The 19385-nt window shown below is 38.0% G+C and overlaps 9 protein-coding genes across 9 annotated transcripts; 3 read left to right on the top strand and 6 right to left on the bottom strand.

Annotated features, from left to right (window-relative positions):
- Positions 1 to 3: 3 nt before the first annotated feature.
- On the top strand, positions 4 to 3406 carry SOCG_00820 (guanyl-nucleotide exchange factor). Its single transcript, XM_013163240.1, has one exon. It carries the CDS (start codon positions 226 to 228, stop codon positions 3268 to 3270), a length of 3045 nt encoding a protein of 1014 aa, XP_013018694.1. The 5' UTR covers positions 4 to 225; the 3' UTR covers positions 3271 to 3406.
- SOCG_00819 (CK2 family regulatory subunit Ckb1) lies at positions 3238 to 4629 on the bottom strand. The gene is made up of 3 exons (XM_013163239.1): positions 4437 to 4629; positions 4075 to 4354; positions 3238 to 3969 (listed from the first exon to the last, which is right to left on the bottom strand). The coding sequence occupies exons 1-3, from the start codon at positions 4457 to 4459 to the stop codon at positions 3577 to 3579; spliced, it is 696 nt and encodes a 231-aa protein (XP_013018693.1). The 5' UTR covers positions 4460 to 4629; the 3' UTR covers positions 3238 to 3576.
- Positions 4630 to 4818: 189 nt separating this feature from the next.
- SOCG_00818 (1-acylglycerol-3-phosphate O-acyltransferase) lies at positions 4819 to 6023 on the bottom strand. The gene is made up of 2 exons (XM_013163238.1): positions 5518 to 6023; positions 4819 to 5464 (listed from the first exon to the last, which is right to left on the bottom strand). Exons 1-2 carry the CDS (start codon positions 5841 to 5843, stop codon positions 4945 to 4947), a joined length of 846 nt encoding a protein of 281 aa, XP_013018692.1. The 5' UTR covers positions 5844 to 6023; the 3' UTR covers positions 4819 to 4944.
- A 505-nt stretch (positions 6024 to 6528) lies between these two features.
- On the bottom strand, positions 6529 to 8651 carry SOCG_00817 (anaphase-promoting complex subunit Apc3; the record flags this gene model as incomplete). The annotated part of the gene is made up of 3 exons (XM_013163237.1): positions 6529 to 8045; positions 8138 to 8308; positions 8348 to 8651. 3 exons carry the CDS (start codon positions 8649 to 8651, stop codon positions 6529 to 6531), a joined length of 1992 nt encoding a protein of 663 aa, XP_013018691.1.
- Positions 8652 to 8937: 286 nt separating this feature from the next.
- SOCG_00816 (alpha-aminoadipate reductase phosphopantetheinyl transferase Lys7) lies at positions 8938 to 10216 on the bottom strand (the record flags this gene model as incomplete). The annotated part of the gene is made up of 3 exons (XM_013163236.1): positions 10110 to 10216; positions 9764 to 9951; positions 8938 to 9696 (listed from the first exon to the last, which is right to left on the bottom strand). Exons 2-3 carry the CDS (start codon positions 9821 to 9823, stop codon positions 8938 to 8940), a joined length of 819 nt encoding a protein of 272 aa, XP_013018690.1. The 5' UTR covers positions 9824 to 9951; positions 10110 to 10216.
- A 348-nt stretch (positions 10217 to 10564) lies between these two features.
- On the top strand, positions 10565 to 14623 carry SOCG_00815 (translation initiation factor eIF4G; the record flags this gene model as incomplete). The annotated part of the gene is made up of 2 exons (XM_013163235.1): positions 10565 to 12400; positions 12425 to 14623. 2 exons carry the CDS (start codon positions 10565 to 10567, stop codon positions 14621 to 14623), a joined length of 4035 nt encoding a protein of 1344 aa, XP_013018689.1.
- Positions 14624 to 14735: 112 nt separating this feature from the next.
- On the top strand, positions 14736 to 19180 carry SOCG_00813 (SAM complex subunit Sam50). The gene is made up of 2 exons (XM_013163233.1): positions 14736 to 16471; positions 16532 to 19180. Exons 1-2 carry the CDS (start codon positions 16364 to 16366, stop codon positions 17855 to 17857), a joined length of 1434 nt encoding a protein of 477 aa, XP_013018687.1. The 5' UTR covers positions 14736 to 16363; the 3' UTR covers positions 17858 to 19180.
- Positions 14878 to 16208, bottom strand: SOCG_00814 (mediator complex subunit Pmc3/Med27). Its single transcript, XM_013163234.1, has 5 exons — positions 16007 to 16208; positions 15893 to 15956; positions 15718 to 15795; positions 15267 to 15670; positions 14878 to 15220 (listed from the first exon to the last, which is right to left on the bottom strand). The coding sequence occupies exons 1-5, from the start codon at positions 16073 to 16075 to the stop codon at positions 15062 to 15064; spliced, it is 774 nt and encodes a 257-aa protein (XP_013018688.1). The 5' UTR covers positions 16076 to 16208; the 3' UTR covers positions 14878 to 15061.
- On the bottom strand, positions 18520 to 19363 carry SOCG_00812 (uncharacterized protein). The gene is made up of 2 exons (XM_013163232.1): positions 18909 to 19363; positions 18520 to 18768 (listed from the first exon to the last, which is right to left on the bottom strand). Exons 1-2 carry the CDS (start codon positions 18948 to 18950, stop codon positions 18613 to 18615), a joined length of 198 nt encoding a protein of 65 aa, XP_013018686.1. The 5' UTR covers positions 18951 to 19363; the 3' UTR covers positions 18520 to 18612.
- Between the last annotated feature and the right edge of the window lie 22 nt (positions 19364 to 19385).

Below are 19385 nucleotides of genomic sequence, written 5' to 3'. Positions count from 1 at the left end.
TGAAAATAGTTCAATTTTAAATTTTATTCTAAGCTTACATATACAAAAAAAAAATAAAAAATAAAAAATAGGAAACATTAACTTGTAATGGTCATAGCATATCATAGAATGGAAGCGCTTGGTAACGAAACCACAACTTTCCAAGTTATAGCCGACAGGCAAACAAGGTCTGTTTGAATGAAGCTTATGTAATATCATTTCTTTTATTGATATAATTAATTTTTAATGTATTTCCTTCATGGGATTCCCCAAAAATTAACAATAGATTCGCATGCAATTGAGGTTCGACGCATTCCTAATGTTCCTTTCTTTGCCGTACTATCTGAAACCGAAATCCTAATTTATCAACTTCATCCTTTAGCATTAATTTCAAAAATCAACAAATCTGAGGACCTCTATCTTCGTCATGGAAAAAATAAAAAGATCGCTATTAGTTCAGAGTATGGAATCATTGCAGTAGCAACTGAAAATAACTTCATCACTGTTTTTAATTTCCATTTGGATGCTTCCAAACCTGTACTAGTCCCTGACCCATATACTGAACGCTATGATGATGGTCCTGGTGAAATAATGGGTCCCATTACTTGTTCAATTCAGTACAAGTTGGCTATTCGTTATGAAGGAGGCGTTAATTCTCTTGAAGTTCATGGTGATTCCATTGTTTATTCTGCTTCAACGGCGCCAATCATTCAACTTTCTACTCTAGAAACTACGGATCCGAAACGTTTGTGGAAAGTCTCTACCAAGCAATATGATTTACGGGAAGTAACGTGGTTTTTAGATCGTAATTCTTTGATAAAGAAGTTGCACTTTAATAGGCGGATTGACACTTTCTTTTGGATGTCTTCAGATGGGCGTGTATACGCCAATATTGGCGTTTCTGCTAATACTAATACTAAAAGTCTATATGGTATATGTATTCATGATTTGAAAGAAGACCATGACGATATCAAGAAAGCGGCTACTGCTTTATCGACTAACGCTCGATTTTCTTTGCTATATGTGGGAACATGTGATGGTACTCTTTACGCTTACGAAATACAAGACTTTGGAAGGAAATATGTCTGCAGCCATCAAAGAAAACCTCCTTCCAATCTTGGGTCTGTAACTCACATCTCAGCTACTGGTGATGGCTTTCAGGTAATGGTAGGTTACGATACGGCTTGGATAAGCTACTCACCTTACTTACACCCATGCTCATCTAGTGATGATTCTGAATTTTTTAAATACGGTTTTAATGATGGCTTTTGGGAAAGAGACGGTTCTGCATTTTTCGGCTTAAAAAATCTTCCGATGAAACAACAGAAAACGATCTCGGTCGAAACAAAGAAAAGTCTTCACTCTATGTTAGATACTGATTATTCTTCTGCAATGGAATCACCCAAAGAACGTTCATGTGTATATATACTTCCTTTCCTGAAAAGCACTATTACCAATAGTGCATATGGTACAACCAATATAACTGGTGTACAATCTACTGATAGACTATTCATTTCAAAAGCATATTCTAACTCTAATAACTTGGAAGCAAATTTTGGGAATTCTTCTTGGCTCCAAGTAGAATATCCTCAAACTTATATTTCTGCTGAATGGCCTATCCGATACACTGCCATTAGCAAAGATGGTGAATATATCGCTATAGCCGGGTCTCACGGATTCGCAGTTTATAATTTTCAAAATAGAATTTGGAATGTTTTCGATAATGGATCTTTGGAGCAAGCTATAACTATCTCCTGCCCAATGTTATGGCACGATAGGTATCTTGTAACAGGACTTTTATACGAATCAAGCTCTGAACTCCACGTGTATAATGTAGAGAAGAAGTTAGACGATGCCATTGTTGATAAGTTTGTTTTTGCGTCTACCATTGTCACGATATCTATATGCGGCGACTCACATTTACTTGTTTACACGGCTGATAATTTTTTGCATCATATATACATGGAACATATTGAGGATTCTAACCCATCTTTATTTTTGAGCCACGTGAACAGTGTGAGTTTTGTACAGGTCTTCACAACCCCGTCTAGAGTACGTACTATTACTTTACTTACATTACGACCGATGTCACATTCGGATCCATCCCAATTACTTTCTAATGCAATTTTGCTTGTTTTAATTAACGGCAAGCTTATTACCTTGGACCCTGTAAAAACTGATTCATCCTATCTGAGCTACCGATGCTGCATAATATCTGAAGATGTTGAATTTTTTATGATTAATCAGGATTTGGAAAGTCCAGCTCTATATCATTCAATGTGGATTATGACTGGAAAAGGGTTCAGGTTGTCAATGGCTTTTGGTGAAGCACTGTCAAAAATATTGTATGATGATACTAACACCCAGAAAAGTGATGTTCCTCTGGGGGATTCAAGAGAAATAGATAATTTTAAGCTATATAATCCAAGACAACTTGGCATTATGGATGACTTACGATCTCCAAGTTTTATCGTAAAGACTCCGGATAGCTTTTTGACGACAAACACTTACATCGCGAAGCTGGCAAAATCTATTAATATGCTAGACTTGTTTCAGAAGCACAGTATATCCCTAAATAATCCTGGAACACTCTTATCTGTTATTGTAAAGGGTGGACTGTTTATCAGTGCTTCAACCTTAGAACACAAGAACGCTGCCAATAGTATGGAGTATTCTCATATCCAAATTGAAGTCTTTCCTTTTCTTCCCGACTTACTAAAATCTCTTCTCTTATTAAATGATATCGATTATGCTGTTTTCCTAGTGCGTGCGTATGCTTCATTACGTTACATCGATTTTGTGCTGGAAAGACTCCTTTCAATGGCTGTAGAGTGTTCTGATTCTGATCAAGCATTGTTAACGAATGTCGTTATCTTGTTTAGTAAGATTAAAGACTTGAACGTTTACAAGTACGTTCTAGGATGCCTTAGAAAAGTAGAAACCCATTATTGGCCGAACATTTTCAACCACTTTGGTGACCCGCAATATTTGATGAATCAATGTTTAGGAAACGACGATATAAAAAGTGCTGCTAGATGTATTATCATTTGGCAAGTACATCATGGATCTGCTAGTTGTGCTGATGTTTTCCTTGAAGTTTTGAAATTGAGTTTTGTAAAAGAAAATTGGGAGGTGTGCATGGAGTTGTGCCATTACCTTGCCAGTCTTGATCCTACAAAACAACTACTTATATCTGCCTTAAGAAGTGCTAAGATTCCATGTGAGCAACCACGAATGGATAAAACGAATAAAAAATTTCATGAATTGATGATAGATATTGATGACTCTTAATATTGTTGATAAGGTTTTGCCCTTTACGGAAGTAGGGTTTAGACATTTAAGAAGCTAAAGTAATGTTTATAAATCTGTTAAATAATTTTTTTTTTATTTTTCTTGTCCAAAATCAAAATCGTGCAAAGAAATTTATTAACCATCAAAAGATACAACAAATTGTCTCTTTACTTCTTCCGTACATATCACGCTCGACGCGTAGTTGAGTATAGAGAATTAAAACACCATGCGTGAGGGGTTTCTAGTTTAACATTTTTCAATAATTAGAAACAATAAAGGAGAGTATATACAAACAGCAGCTATAGCTTAGGTAACAGCATTCTCTTCCTTAGAATCGGCACTATCTCCTTGAAGGCGTTTCTTCTGCTTTTCTTTGTAGTTATCTTGTTTTCGATATATTCCAGAGTAAGAATGCACTTTAAATCCGAAGATGCGAGGGATATATCTTTCATGTGACTTTGGGACGACCAATTCAGGATATACTTGGAACAACATGTGAGGGAAAGAAGTACCAAAGTACGCACCATCAATAGAAGCGTGACGCTGAGACTTTGGAGTGTACACATCTTCACATCGAGCACAGTAAAGCTTCACAGACTTCGTATGAGGTATGTCAGAGAGACCTACTGGTAGCATTGGCTGACCGTTGCACAACACACGCGGGCAATGACCGAAATCACATTTTTTGTATTTTTCAAGCTATTAATTTGTTAGTTACTGAACTCAACGAGTAAATTATATCAGTCTCCTTGAAAAAATAAGAGGCAAAACCGCCCGACGGCTTTATTTGAGTAGCCAACTTACCATTTTGTACAATCCTTGAGCTGTTAAAATATAACGGGCATGTATAAGACCATATAGATGGCGGGCACTAGCCTCTACTTCATCCTGGATTTCTTCAGACAAATCAGGATCCAAAACGTCCAAAATTAAATCTATAGCATGAGAGTATTGAGGAACCTCCTGGCTCAAACCAGTCAAATTAAATCGGTCTTGAATATAATCTTCATCTACTTCGCAAAAAAACTCATTGCCCTTAAGCCCCAAAAACCAGTCAACCCAATATTGTGATTCGTCAGACTCACTAGGAACTAGATTAGTATAAATTCCTTTCTCCAAAGTCTTTCATTTCCTCTTCCTTCTTCTTTTTTTGCTTGCTGACTTACCTTTCAGAGGAATATAGCTGCATAATGTCTGCAATTAGATATAACTCATTCAAAAATTCAGCAAACTCCGACTAAGAATCTTAAAATGTTTCTCTTTAAGTAGAAGAAATTTTTTTTACAAAAAAAAACGAGATATTAAAGGATTATTAAAAGGTTATTCAGTAGCTGGTCAACTCAAGTTCGCCAAAACAGTTGAGACTGACATTATGCGGTAGATCTCGTTAGGGTATTTGCCTGTAGTTGCTCAATTATAATAGCATATGCTTATATAGATTATACATTGGAAATAATAAGAATATGCTTTTAGTTAAAAATTATACGCTACAGCAGTGGATCAGAATAATGGAAATACAGAACAGATTGTAATGGAACAAAGGGAAGATTCAAAAGAGATAGGAATATATATTTAGTCAGAACGTCTATCGTCAAAGTTTCTAGCATAAAATGAAATAACATCTAAAGAAAAAAGTCTCCGAAGGCTGCATATCAATTTATGCTTCACACTTCTTTACTTGGTTTTCGCATCTTCTTTACCGTAGTCATTAATTTCAGTCATGGCTGCTTCCATTTTTTCTTGTGTTTCACGTAACAAAGAATTCACATCTTCAGATGTTTTCCCAGCTGTAGGTATGGGATCCAAAATCTTTACAAGTGCTTCACCCTTATTAAAAACCTTAGTGGGAGGATGGAAAATATGGGAATAGTTTTGAACAGCTATAGGAATAATAGGAGCTTGGGCTTGAACAGCCAAATGGAAAGCACCCTTTTTAAGTGGTAATAGTAATGGCTCCTTTGCATAAGTACGAGTTCCTTCGGCAAAAACCCAAATGTCAAGCTTTTCGGCTTTCATGCGCTGAGCAGCTCTTGAAAAAAGAGCAATAGCATCTTCACGTCTGGCACGGTCAACAAACACGGCATCTGCAAGCAGCATGAACCATCCTAGTAAAGGAATGTACTTTAAGGACTTCTTTGAAATAATTGAGAATTTGGGTTGAAAAACTTTTCCAGCAAGCAAAAGATCTAGTTCACTTAATGGTGTTAGTTATCTGGTAGCAAGGGCTTCCTATGAATTTGTACTTACGATTGGTGATTAACAACCAAAACAGCTGGCTTGTTCTTTCTTAAAATCTCCTCATTTTCAACCCTGAAACGGACGTCTAATACTGGGCTCGTGATGTGATAGTAGGCCTTCGCAGTGAGATATTGTCCTAAAACTGGTTGTCCACATAAACGGCAAATGGCAGAAGCAACGACACCATAAGCAGCACTAATAGCTAAAAAAGTGAAGGTTGCAAAATAGCGGAAGTAGTATCGGAAAGGCTCTGGCAGATTAACAACCTTGTTAAGTCCGCATAGTCCACCATAAACCGAAACCGTAGCTAATATGGAACTTTTAAAGAATCCCATAATTCCTTTTTCTTTTCCTTTTCGAGGTAGTAAAGACTAAAATAATATGTTTTTGGTAAAGACGTTAAAAATATAATCCGTGGTTTGAGAGTGGAACTATGAATGATTACTACTTGTTGTAACCCATTTACGATAATACTAATATTTGATACAATTATCATATAACATTATGGATTCATAATTTGTGATGAACAAGGAAATTGGTAGAAAAAGAATAAATACAAGAGAAAGAGTATAGTTTAGAAGAAAAGGTTGGTTTTAAATATTATATAGAGGAATAACCTTCTAATTCAAATAGATTGAAGATTAAACTGATCTAGCTAGAAAAGTTGTACATTTTTAGTGACCTGATCCGAGAAGCTATTACTGTCTTTTCCAAGTAGCATGAAAACGTCTAGTTTATTAGACAATTCAGTATAATTGGAATTACGTTTCTCGCTGAATTTACTCTCATAACAAATGAGATGTCGACTGTGCAGCCTAGTTTATGAGTATGATTACTGACTGCGGTTGTATAAATTAAACTCAACGATAGTGTTGAAAAGGCAGAATACGGCACTTGTTAATATAAGTTATAAATAAAAATAAATTATAGTTCTTTTTCTATCCTAATAATAGCTTATACCTGTCGAATCATTATAAACCATAATTTATATAGTTGAGAGTTGTCATAAAAGGGTTTCCCCTAATTGTCGTAATTCTTGTAAATTTCACCAGTTTCGGTGAGTAAGTTTTCTTCTAGAATATCCAAATTTTCAATGGATTCTTTTATAATGTGATTGGCTTTTCCATCCAAATTCCATGCAATTGTCAAATGCCGCATCGCCATATTCTTTTGTCCCCTTTGCTTGTAGATTTTTCCTAGCATAAAATGAACGTTGGCTTCGTCTGGTGCTATAGACTTTAGTCGTTCCAACTCAATCAATGCTCTATCATAATTGTGCAATAAAATCAAAACTTTTGCTTTTTTGAACCGCGCAAGCGAGGATTTATCGTCTAGCTCACAGGCCTTGCAGTAAAATTCTAACGCTTTTTCAAAATCTTTACATCTTTCGAAAATCATACCAATGCAACTTATTAAAACGCTGTTGTTGGGGTTAATCTCGGCAGCACGTTGAAAGTGAAAATCAGCTTGATCATTCCTTCCGGTTTTCAGATAGACCATACCCAAGCCATACCAAGCATTATAGTGTCGGGCATTGATACGTATCGCTTTCCTAAACGATGTTTTCGACTTTTCATATTCCTCATTAGCGGAATGTTCGTGACCCTGAAGCGTGTATGCATATTCAAAGGTAGGATCCAACTGTAATCCTCTATTTATACATTTAAGTGCCTGTGAGTGTTCTCTTTGTAAAGAGAAACAATTCGCTAAAATGCACCACGCTTCTGGAGAATATGGATTAGTCTCCAACATTTCATGAGCTAAATATGATAAAGGAACAGCCTTTTGTAAATGCCAAAGCGCAGTTGAATATATTTCCATATCCGTTACTTGCGAGGGGCGAAGATCACGAAGCTTCTGAAAAACATCTTCGGCTTTTTCGTAATTAACCATCTCAAAATATGTTACACCTATTTTTGAAAGCACAAATGGTGTCGTCCTATGCTCCCTCGGTAAGCTTAAAAAATAAGACAATGCATCCTTTAATTGAAAGCAGGCTAAAAAGTAGCAACCTTTTGCAAAGATCTTTAATAATTCTAACAAATTAAGATCTTCGTCCTTGTAGCTCAAAGGTAATTCTCCCTCATTTTTTTTGTTGCTAGCTTCACGTAATTTTGCTGCAAAGCGCGCACCGGTTTTGTACGTCGATAACTTTGCGCTGGCGACCTCATTTTTGGAAAGAATGTCTTTTCGTACAGAAGATGAACTAGTAAATGGCTTGGAAGTATCTTGGTATGAAGAAAAAGTTGGGTTTGGTTTGGTTTCCTCTTTTAATCCTTCGTCTTCGGCATCATTATTGTTAGGGCCAACTCGGTCGAACCAATTCGTGAATGCCGACATAGAAGAGCTGGAGGAAGGATTGACTGGAAATTCGGACGTTGCTTGCTTTGTTAACGATGGGAAAGGCTTTTTTCCGCGTTTTAAAGAATAGGTATCAGAACCCACCAAAGGAGAATTAAACTGAAATTTTTCTGGAAGTTTTGGGGCATTTAAATATGGAGGTAAGATAAAAATGTTATCCACGTCAAGAGGGACTCCTATTCAAAGTTAGCAGCAAATCTTCGAGCGAATTTTGAGTACCAAAAGCGATTTCGTCAGCGCGGTAACAATAAACTTTTGTAACACATACCGATTGCAATTAGATTTTGAAAGCAAGTAAAATTGTATGGATTAATTGAAATGGATTCCACGAAGCATTCTGTTGCTTTTTTTATATAACCTGCTTTTTTGTACATAAGGCCCAATACATCAAGCATGCTCGAGGCATCCGGGCGACCCCGATTAGCATTGCTGTCATTTACTGAAGAATTAGCTCCAAAGCCTTAAATCAAAAACATACGGTTTGGTATTAAAGATTTCCATTGAGGGCGACAAGTTTCTATGGAAGTGATGCCCTGTTTATAACGGCCTAAAATTAAACATACTTTTGCATAAACAAATACGCAAGGAATATGCTTAATGTTACGGTTCAAAAGATCAAAAGCAATGTTGTAATCAAGGTTGAGAAGATGTGAATACGCCAAGAGGTATAAACTTTCGCCTGAATCTTCCACTGCATGCAATCTTTCAGCGTAAAAGATGGCATTTTTGTACTGCTGATTATCAATAGAATACCATACAAGGCATTTTAATCGGTCTAACATGTCAATTCAATATTTCAATTGTTTGTTGAAGTAGAACCGTGTCAACATCAACAAGCTGGATTATAGCGAGGCTCAACGAGTATATACACAATGTTTGGAAGGCAAGATTAGATGATGACTGCAGCATTAAACAAACAAATAAAGTGCTTGTTTACTTTTGTAGAATAGCATAAAAAAGATAATCTCAAAAAGTAATTCTAAAACGAATACGGTAGCAAAAATGACATACCTAAATAAAAACGAAACGTCCTCTATAGCGTCTGACAGGAATGCAAAACTAAGATTTTCAAGTAATGTAATTCAATTTCTCAATAATTTTCTGTTGAAGAAGAGTTTCGGTAAGACCTGACACTTCTATCCAACCGGAGTCCAAAACTTCTAAGTCAATTGAATAAGCAATTGCAATGAAGAAAACAGATTCACTAATGATTTTTTTCTGCAATTCTATTTGAAATTTCTTATTAGCATAGGAAGCGGTTCCGGCACGAAATACACGTAAATTGCTTCCGTATAAGAAATCCTGGAAAACGGGAATATGTACTTCAACAAGGGCAGGGTTACCATGTAATCCCAACCCAAGCGACTTCAAAACGGCCTCTTTGCAAGACCAAAACAGAAAGAATGCGATGAGACGATCGTCGCATGAGAAAATCAAATTCCATTGTTCTCGATTGAATACAAATTCAAAATCTTCCATCCAATTGGATTCCTCACTGAGGCTTTTACACTCGACAACATCTACACCAATGTTACGAGGACTATGAGCTGAAAATGGACTATTCTTTGAGATCCAAGTACCCACGAATACTACAATACCGCCATAATGAGATACATTAAAATCAAAAACGGTGTTTTCGGAGATTTCTTTTAAGTAAAATGGACGCCCGCTTTCGGCTACACTTATCTGTACAGAGTCTGGGTTTGTACGAAAGAGTGTAGCAAGTACCTGTCGCTTCACGAGCATAGAAGCCATCGCCATGTTTGCATCTTTGGCAAAATAGTATCGTTTTACTTTCACTTTTTCTTCTGGAAGTAATAATTGCAGCTCGGGGGAAGACTAATACCACAGGTACCCGTTAGCATGTGTGAAAAGTGTGGAAAATTATGCATACATTTACCTGCTCGGGCCAAGACCGCGTGTCAACTAAAATTTTAAGGACACTTGAAGCCATTTAATACGGTATGGTTTCAAATAGCTATATATTTCTCTGTTTCGCTAGCCAACAAATGTTCCAAAAAAAATTAAAGAAAGCAATAGGTATGACAACTCCTGCGAAAAGTCAAAAGATGTAAAAAAAGCCTGAGATACTAGAGATTAGCAACTTCATCACGTTTCATGTCTTTTTGTATAGAAGAGAAGGACTTCTATACTCAAACGTCAATTCATGAGAGACTTAAATATGCGGTTCATTCACCGAAACCGACTCCAACACTGATGAAGTGACCCATAAAAATTACCTCTTTCTACAACGAATATTTTTAAAATCAAGACTAACTTATCAATCACTAAGACATTAAAAGTAATAGGTATTTCTTTGGTGGTGTCGTATACAATGATGTATAGCGATGTCGTTAATCGTTCTCTTTGCCATCAGGACGGGCTTGCCTTAGTGCCGCCATCTTGAAATTTCCAGTTAACCACCACCAACCCACCCAACTACTTCAGTTGAAAATTTGTATCCAGTCTTCTGGAGGGTAGTTTTATTTTTTTCAACGGAATTTGGAATATAGGTTTATTTATTGTATTCCGTTCCCTTAGAATCTCTAATTAGTAATTTTTCTTTCGAGATAAAATAGAACGAAAGAAAGATTCGGTTGTTCCATAAAAACAAACGAAGTACTAATTGAAAGATTTCGTTACTTGGTGGTCTCTTTCAGTTTATTTATTTTCTTTGACGTAAAAACTAGAGAGAATGTCTTCTAAGCCGCCATCTAATACTCAAAAGTTTAGTTATGCACGTGCGTTGGCTGCTAGTCAGTCTATGAAAAATGCAAACGTAAAACCACAAAACGCAACTTCTGAGAAGCCTGCTTCTAAGCCTGCTGCTGCATCCGCTAACACTGCTAAGTCTTCCACTGCTGGCTCGGCTACTACTGATACTCATAATGCAACTGGCACTACAGATGCATCGGATGTCCCTCAAAAGCCTACTGTTACTTCTGAAAACAAAGCAGATGTAAAGGATGCGAAGGATCAGGATAAAAAGGTTTCAAGTAAACCTGCGAACAAGGAGAAACCCTTGGAAACCGCTTCAAACGCTGAAAACCCCGTCTCTGCGAATGTTTCTTCAGAAAGCAAGCAAACTCACAACGCTGGTCAAAAAACACAGCAATCCGAAGGGGCTGCTAAGACTGCCGAAAAGACAGCATCAATTAACTCAGATGAACATGGTGCTAAGCAAGAGCAAACAAAGGATGCTATTGAAAGTACACCTTCTCATCAAAATCAAACACAAAACTCTTTCCCTACCGTTCCAATTCAATTTGGATCTATCACAAGAAATGCTCCTATTGCTACTAAACAGCACGTGAAGGCTAGTGTTCCTTCCAACCAACCAAAAAACAGTGTTCCTCCTAGGAATAATTTATCTAATTCGATCGGACATCCCGGATCTAGTCCCGTCTCTAAAGGTTCCCGTGCTGCTGCCCCATCCTCTAATAATTCCAGTTCTAATGATTCTGCTGCCTCAGCCAAATCTAATAACTCAAATGTAGCTCCTGAGTCTGCTGATCCTCATGGTCCAAATCCTGTATCAAGCACACCTTCATTAAACGGTTCTGGTAAACCCCACCGCCAAAACCGTCATTATGAACGCTATGGAAACTCTTATCCTTCATACAATAAATATTCCCCTCACTATCAGCATGGCTATACTTATAAAAATAATGGTCGTAATGATTCTCAACGCTACAACAGAGGAAATGGCAGAAGACAATACAACAATGGTCATTCCGGTTACCCTCCTTTCGTATCCAATGGCCGGAACTCTGCTCAAAATCCACGGAATACTCCTCAAGGTATGGGCTCACCAGCTAATCCTGTCCAGATGCCTGTATCAATACAACCTCCCTATGGCCAAGTGTATGGACAAGCACCATATATTGTTGATCCTAACATGATGCAATTCGGCGCAATGTTACAACCAGGCTATGTTCCTCAGTATTATCCTGTATATCCTCAAACGCCATATACACCACCAACGTTCCCAAATATGTCCCGTAGCACTTCTCAGGTATCAGAACCAGTTATGGATTCACCAAACTCTTCTACTCCCATAAGCTCTAGATCTGGTAATTTTACTCCTATTGTCAAACAACAGAAAAAGAGCAGTGCTTTGAAAATTGTCAACCCTGCTACCAATACTGAAGTGGTTGTTCCTCAAAAGAATAAATCCCAGCCTAAATCGGGAGAATCTAGCCCACGGTTAGACAGTGCTGTTACTCCTCATTTAACGGAAGAAGAGGTTTCCAAGCGAAAGGATGCCGTTAAACAAGCTGTTCAACAGCGTATTCAAGAAAAGGCTGAAGAAGAGGCTAGGAGACACGCTGAAGAACAAGCTAAACGTGAGGCTGAAGAAAAGGCTAAGCGTGAAGCTGAAGAAAAGGCCAAGCGTGAAGCTGAAGAAAAGGCCAAGCGTGAAGCTGAAGAACAAGCTAAGCGGGAGGCTGAAGAACAAGCTAAGCGCGAAGCTGAAGAAAAGGCTAAGCGCGAAGCTGAAGAAAAGGTGAAACGTGAAGCTGAAGAGAAGGCTAAGCGGGAGGCTGAAGAAAAGGCTAAGCGGGAGGCTGAAGAACAAGCTAAGCGTGAAGCTGAAGAAAAGGCTAAGCGTGAGTCTGAAGAACAAGCCAAGCGTGAAGCTGAAGAGAAGGCTAAGCAGGAGGCTGAAGAGAAGACCAAACATGAAGCTGAAGAGAGAGCTAGAAAGGAAATTGAAGAAAAGGCTAAGGTTGAGGTTGAGGCCGAAGGTAACTCCAAATCAGAGGAATTGCCTAAGAGTGATGACCAAAAGGAAATTAAGCCCAAGTCTGAAAATATTAAGACGTCTTCTGAATCTTCCCTTGCAGAATCTCGTAATTTCACACCCAAGCGGGAAGTATTGTCTGGTGTCGAAAGCCTTAAATCCCAACCAAAGCCTTCTGCTTCTCTCGACTCTTTACTGCAAGCCAGTATTATTTCAGACATTTCCAAGATTGTCTACCCTTCTTCTATTAAGCGACCTGCAACCGAAGGTGAAATTAAAGATGGTAAGCTTCTTTACGATATCCCTTTCCTTATGCAATTCCAAACTTATTATACTGATAAGCCTGCTTATGGTTGGGACGAGAAAATGAAGGGAACTGTTGCCTCTGCTTTCAGTGATAAGAGTTCCCGTGGTGGTTATGGTTCCAGTCGTCAAAGTTCTCGCTCTGGCTCTACTAGAGACTCGCATGCCGGTTCAGGTTTTGGTGGTCACTCTGATAGAAAATCGATGTCACGCCTTGGTGTTGATCGTGGCTTCGGTGATTCAGGTGGAGGATTCCGTTCTGGTAGTAATTACAAGAGTGCCCCTAGCCGTGGCATGAGTCACCATGGTCACGGTGGATCTCACAGAGGTTCCCAACGTGGATCCCGACGCGGTGGTGGCGGTGGTGAACGCGAAAAGCCTGACCCTTCTACTTTAACTATTCCAGCTGAGCAAGTACAACCATTACAGTTGTCAGCTAACCGTTGGCAACCTAAGAAGCTTGCTGAAAAACCTGAAGTCAAGGATAACCAAGAAGATCTTCTTCCTCTTGATGTCATTCAACGTAAGGTTAAGGGTTCTTTGAACAAGATGACCTTGGAGAAGTTCGAAAAGATTTCGGACCAAATTTTAGAGATGGCCATGCAATCGCGTAGAGAGACTGATGGTCGCACTTTGAGATTAGTTATTCAGCTCACGTTTGAAAAGGCTACCGATGAACCAAACTTCTCTAACATGTATGCTCGATTTGCTCGGAAGATGATGGACAGTATAGATGACTCTATTAGAGACGAAAACGTATTAGACAAGAATGGTCAACCTGTTAGAGGTGGTTTGTTATTTAGAAAATATTTGTTAAGTCGCTGTCAGGAAGACTTCGAACGTGGTTGGAAAGCCAATCTTCCAGCTGGAGGTGCTGGAGAGGCTGAGATTATGTCTGATGAGTATTATGTTGCTGCTGCCATCAAGCGTCGTGGTCTTGGTCTTGTAAGATTTATTGGTGAGTTGTTTAAGCTTAGCATGCTTTCCGAAAAGATTATGCACGAATGTATAAAACGTCTTTTGGGTAATGTTACAGATCCTGAAGAAGAAGAAATTGAGAGTTTGTGTAAATTATTGATGACAGTCGGTGTGAATATTGATGCAACTGAAAAGGGTCATGCTGCTATGGATGTATACGTTCTTCGTATGGAAACTATCACCAAAATACCTAACTTACCTTCCCGTATTAAATTTATGCTTTTGGATGTTATTGATTCAAGAAGAGCTGGTTGGAATATTAAGAAGGAAATTGAAAAAGGACCAAAAACTATTCAAGAAATTCATGAGGAGGCTGAGCGTAAAAAGGCTCTGTCTGAAGCTCAAAGACCTGCCCGTATGCATCGCGATATGAACCGTGGCGACTCTAGAACGGGCGGTAGAGGCAGTAACCCTCCCTTTGGATCCAATGACTGGTCTAATAATAAAGATGGGTATGCCAGGTTAGGTCAAGGTATTCGTGGTTTGAAATCTGGTACTCAAGGATCACATGGTCCTACGAGTTTGAGCTCGATGTTGCGTGGAGGAAATGTTAGCCGAAGCCCCTCTAGACAAAGTAGCACTCCGCGAAGAGAACCTGCTAGACAAGCTCCTGCGAATCAACCACTAACGTCGGCAAATTCCTTTGAACTTTTGGAAGAACAAGATCATGACAATGATGGATCATCAAACCATAAAGATCCTACTTCTACTTCGAAAACTAACCCTTAATTGACAGACTGAATATGTTTTTGCACAGTTGAATTAAGTTCTAGCTATTTTGGGTTGTTTTTGAAATTTTGGACCTATAAAGGGATCCATCATTTGTCAGGGTTTATGGAAAAATGGATTTACATCTAAGGTTAATATATATGCTATATCATCTTAATAGATAAAAAGCTTAATGACCTTTGGCTACTGTAACTAGAATACCGTGTAAAGGGAATTATCGTAGAAATGGAAGGTGTGCTTGTTGATCGTTGTAAGTCATCTTTGTCTTAATAGGACCTATGGGTAAAATCAAGAAACCAAATTTATTTATTATAAAAGTTATTTACGTGAATCCAGTGTAGTTAATGAAACTCATCCATGCAAAAACACATTCTCGAGGTTATTTATGACAAATCAAGACATTAGCTGAAGGGAAACATAGAAAGGTTTACCCTACTTTTAAAGTGTACATTCATAATGAAAAACGAGAAGTGTATTTTTGTCATTCTCGTAATCGTACTTCCTTACAAATGGAAGTTCTAGATTGATAGGAGAAATAACTTTCTTGCAAACATGACAAGGTTTTGAATAAAGGTTGGAATAATCAAGAAGTAGAGGCTAACATTCGTTAGTAAGGATCAGATTGTTCTGTAAAGAGACATACAAGAAGATGAAACAAGGGCATTTCGAGGTCATTATACCGATTAATAGAGAACATTATCGGTTGAAATTTACCAAATATACAAGAAGCCTTATAATCACCATTGGATTGTAAGCGAACGTGAAACTTTAGTCCAATGGAAATTTCCAGCATAAAAGAGTCTGTTTTTAAATCAGAGATAGATGAATTCGTGGAAGAAATACTGCTTTTAAAATTATTGAGTACATCTTCCAACTTCTCAGGGACTTTGGAATTTTGACGAGTCTCCTCTTGTTTTTTGTCTTCTACGCTTTCTATTTCTTCTGTAGTCCCTAAGGTTTTGTTACTGTCACGCTGTTGCGGAGGATAAGTTGGCATTAGCGGTCCCTGATTATTTGCATAAGATTCGGTGACATATTGAAATAGTGCTATTATGTTAATTAGAAAGACTGTAACAGAAAGTAAAATCTCATACACTGATGATACGCCAAATCGTTCTTAAGTCCTTCAACACTGGCAATAGCTTCTTGAGCTTTATGCTGGAATTTTTGACCTACATACTAGTTAACATCCCAACGGTTCAGGAGAACATGAAGAAGAACGAGGTTAACAACACCTGTCCGAACATCTTGTTCCTGGTAAATACTTACTCGTGCCTATTTCTGGACGTAGTAATTTCAGTAAGGCTGGACAAGTAGTCCGTAACTCTGCTAGCTTTAAGAGTCGTTAGTAAGCTCATGGTATTTATCACGGGCTTCTTTTACCTTCAGGTAAAGTTGGTTAACTGTATCCAACTTGTCTAGTAGAGCCTGCTTCTGTTTTTCGTGCTCCATGTAACCTGCTACCTTATTTTTTAAATAATATTCTTAACTAACAAGGCATGTGGAAAATTTAATTTATTGAAGATTCAATAACAAAAAGGTTTTGGAGTTTATAAAGTGGAGTTTTATTCTTCGCGGACACTACATGTAAGCAGTGGTGTTTTCATCTCTCTTCAACAGTCAAGGTCGTACACAGAGACCAACTTACAAACTTACGAATATTCCTGCCTTTTTGTGATCTTAATTTCTTTCTAATCTATTTTTTTTTCGAAGAAAGTTGAATAATAAGGCTACATTATCATGAGCACTGAGTCAAGCCAAGAATCAGCTTCACCTAGAAATGTGTCTCCTATTGACAGAGAGAGTATTCAGTCAGCGAGAGAGACATTGAGAAGTCTTTCTGAAATTGTATGTTTTTAAATTTAATAAGATACGAATATGTGCGAGTCGAAGCTAATACTCCTTTAGTTGACAGAAAACAGCACTCTCCCAGTCGGAATTTCAAGCATACGAGTGGCAGGAGCATACAATACTCGCGCAGGTTTTCTTCAGAAGGCATTACAATCATGTGTTGATCCATCTGCGAAAACCATAAAGAGTCGGCCACTATTGGATACGCTCAACAATATTCAAGAAACAACGGGGAAGCTAATGGCTTTTGGTATTTATGAAAGTGCCAATATTAAAATTGATCGTGCTTCGTCTGCTGTTTCCGGGGAAAACGATTTGGACGTCATTATTCAAGTGAAAGAAAAGCCTCGACTATTCTTTGAGACAGGAACTGATGTAGGTAATGTTGAAGGGAATGTCCATGCAAACGTTTTGGCTAGAAATTTGTTTGGCGGTGCAGAGTTTCTTTCTGGAAATGTCTCATACGGTACTAGAAACCGTGCTACAATGTCAGCTAAGTTTGAAACTCCCGTAAATGCAAGCCCAGCTACTCGCTTACGTGTTCTCGGTTATAGCAACGTTCGTGATAATAAAGCCATCTCAAGTCATGAATTGATTACCAGAGGTTTGTCAGTAAGTTTACAGCATCAAGATCGTTTTCATGGTCTACATGAGCTTTCCCAAAATTTCTTTTGGAGACAAGTTACTCGTTTGAGTGAATTTGCTTCTCCTAGTATACGGTTACAAGCCGGTGATACCATTAAACAATCCCTTGCCTATTCTTATGTTATGGATACACGGGACCATCCAACCCTTCCGTCAAGAGGTAACTATGTCCGCGCTTTGATGGAACTCGCTGGACTAGGACCAGTTACTGGAGATGCAAGATTTCTTAAATCTGAACTTTGGCATCAGTATGCTGTTTCCTTAAACCGTGCACAATCTGTTACTCTTGCTGTTTCTAGTCGCTTGGGTGCTATCAAACCATTAGATGAATCACCCATTCTTTTATGTGATCGTTTCACATTGGGCGGATCTACTAGTCTGAGAGGGTTTTCTGAAGACCGCCTGGGACCAAAGGATGGTAAAGATTCCCTCGGTGGTTCCGCCTATTTGGCCCTCTCTACAAGTTTGTTATTTCCTTTGCCTAAATTGGATGCTTCCAAACCTTTCCGAATGCAGGTTTTCGCTAATGCTGGTGGTTTAACTAACTTAGATGCTCGAAACCCGTTGAACACATACAAATCGATTATGATGCGTCCTTGCGTATCAACAGGTTTGGGCCTTGTTTATGCATCCCCCGCTGCTCGTTTTGAATTGAACTTCACAATCCCCATTGCGGTCACTGGTGGTGATGTAGGTCGTAAAGGTCTTCAACTAGGAGCCGGCATCGAGTTTATGTAATCTAATATGTTTGATAACCGAGTGGAAGCAAACATTGTCTTATAACAAATTCAGAAAAGAAACTGTACTTGATCTTTTTTTCTTTTGAAGAATGCATGAGAAATTGACGAAGAGTGCATGAGTCACTGTCGTGTTTACCAAATGAGAGAAATATCGATATTCAAATAACCAACTTGATACATGCCTTTTATAATTATTCATACATGCTGCTATGAGGCATAATAAAATGGAATAATACAAATGCAACAGTGAACTGCAATTTCTTCTTATGTCGTTGGTTTTTAAATATAATTATCTCTTTGAATGCTATTCTAAATTTATTGATCTTTCCCCCCTTTTTAATAACTCCTCCCTTCTCTTTAATTCGCAGGTACTGATCTCTATGAGTTGTCTTAGTCTTTTGAGAATCTACCATTCTGCACAAATAGAAAACAAACCATGAAGCAAATTGTTTCTTTGTAAGTTTGTTACATCCTAATTCTTATTAATATTGGCTTTACATCCTTACTTATAAGCATAAGAGATTATGGGAAAACAATGCTATGGAAAGTAGCTTAAGTGTAAAGTTGGTAATGAAGAAGGATGATGATGGTGATGGTGATCTGAATATATACTTACTACTATCGTATGATACAAGTACGAACTTTACAGACGTGTAGAAATGGAGAAAAAAAAAAGAAAAAAGAAATCATTATCGTACTCATTGCATTAATAGTCATACAGGAAGAAAAAAGCTAGTGACAAGCGAACACGCATTAATCCAAGACACGAGAGATGTTACGTTCCTTGTACGTAGCAGTCTTTTGTGTGTGATCATTCTGAATTTCGTAGCGGGTTTCTTCACCACCAGCGTCATCCTTGACACTTAGGATGGTACCAGTAGAAGTACTAGTTCCGCTAGCACCACCAATCTAAATCGAAATTATGTTAGATTTATAATGTATTAAAAGCATTCACCGGCTATAGTACAATGACAGCTTTCATGTTTTACATGAACGAAGCAGGCATCGTATCGTCTTAAGTGAACATTGTGATGATCACATTTACTTACAGGATGGTATTCAACTTTGTTTCCCTTTTGATATTTGGTCATGTTTGATAATTTGGAATCGTAGACTCAATAATCAGATACCGAACAGGCCGTTCGTCCAGCCTTTTTATATTTTAATCGTGGCAAGTACATCACTTGTGCGATTTATTGCATAAACATACTATTATTCTTTTGTGACGAAAGTGTAAGTGCTCATTCCTCCAACGTAATCTCAATATTCGTAAAGACGGAAATGAAATTATAGACCTAGCTTGCGAAAGAATGATATTATAAGATTCACTCATACTATCCCAGCATGTCAATTTGATCCTTGGCAGTAGCCCTTCTAGGTTTACTTTTAGATATCTTACTTTGGAAGTATGTAGAAAATAAAGTAGAATCTGAATACTGGTATCATTAAAGTACACCTATTGAAAACAAGAGATGAAATAAACCAGACTAGGAGGAACGTTGAGAAAAAGAATTATTGCAAGAAGT

The sequence above is a fragment of the Schizosaccharomyces octosporus genome (assembly GCF_000150505.1).
Source record: "Schizosaccharomyces octosporus yFS286 unplaced genomic scaffold supercont6.2, whole genome shotgun sequence".
Classification (NCBI taxonomy): domain Eukaryota; kingdom Fungi; phylum Ascomycota; class Schizosaccharomycetes; order Schizosaccharomycetales; family Schizosaccharomycetaceae; genus Schizosaccharomyces; species Schizosaccharomyces octosporus.
The sequence above is the reverse complement of the archived record's forward strand: the minus strand, read 5'-3'. Positions and strand labels throughout refer to the sequence as shown.

Bases quoted from the DNA above. Each gene is read 5' to 3' on its own strand.
- SOCG_00820 (XM_013163240.1), top strand. From the start codon at position 226: ATGTATTTCCTTCATGGGATTCCCCAAAAATTAACAATAGATTCGCAT.
- SOCG_00819 (XM_013163239.1), bottom strand. From the start codon at position 4,459: ATGCAGCTATATTCCTCTGAAAG. The intron at 4,355-4,436 runs GTAAGTCAGCAA...TCTAGTTCCTAG, and splicing joins CAGCTATATTCCTCTGAAAG to TGAGTCTGACGAATCACAAT. The intron at 3,970-4,074 runs GTAAGTTGGCTA...ACAAATTAATAG, and splicing joins CTCAAGGATTGTACAAAATG to CTTGAAAAATACAAAAAATG.
- SOCG_00818 (XM_013163238.1), bottom strand. From the start codon at position 5,843: ATGGGATTCTTTAAAAGTTCCATATTAGCTACGGTTTCGGTTTATGGT. The intron at 5,465-5,517 runs GTAAGTACAAAT...AACACCATTAAG, and splicing joins TTGGTTGTTAATCACCAATC to TGAACTAGATCTTTTGCTTG.
- SOCG_00814 (XM_013163234.1), bottom strand. From the start codon at position 16,075: ATGGAGCACGAAAAACAGAAGCAGGCTCTACTAGACAAGTTGGATACA. The intron at 15,957-16,006 runs GTAAAAGAAGCC...CGACTCTTAAAG, and splicing joins TTAACCAACTTTACCTGAAG to CTAGCAGAGTTACGGACTAC. The intron at 15,796-15,892 runs GTAAGTATTTAC...ACTAGTATGTAG, and splicing joins ACGTCCAGAAATAGGCACGA to GTCAAAAATTCCAGCATAAA.
- SOCG_00813 (XM_013163233.1), top strand. From the start codon at position 16,364: ATGAGCACTGAGTCAAGCCAAGAATCAGCTTCACCTAGAAATGTGTCT. The intron at 16,472-16,531 runs GTATGTTTTTAA...ATACTCCTTTAG, and splicing joins TGAGAAGTCTTTCTGAAATT to TTGACAGAAAACAGCACTCT.
- SOCG_00812 (XM_013163232.1), bottom strand. From the start codon at position 18,950: ATGACCAAATATCAAAAGGGAAACAAAGTTGAATACCATCCT. The intron at 18,769-18,908 runs GTAAGTAAATGT...ATTTCGATTTAG, and splicing joins ACAAAGTTGAATACCATCCT to ATTGGTGGTGCTAGCGGAAC.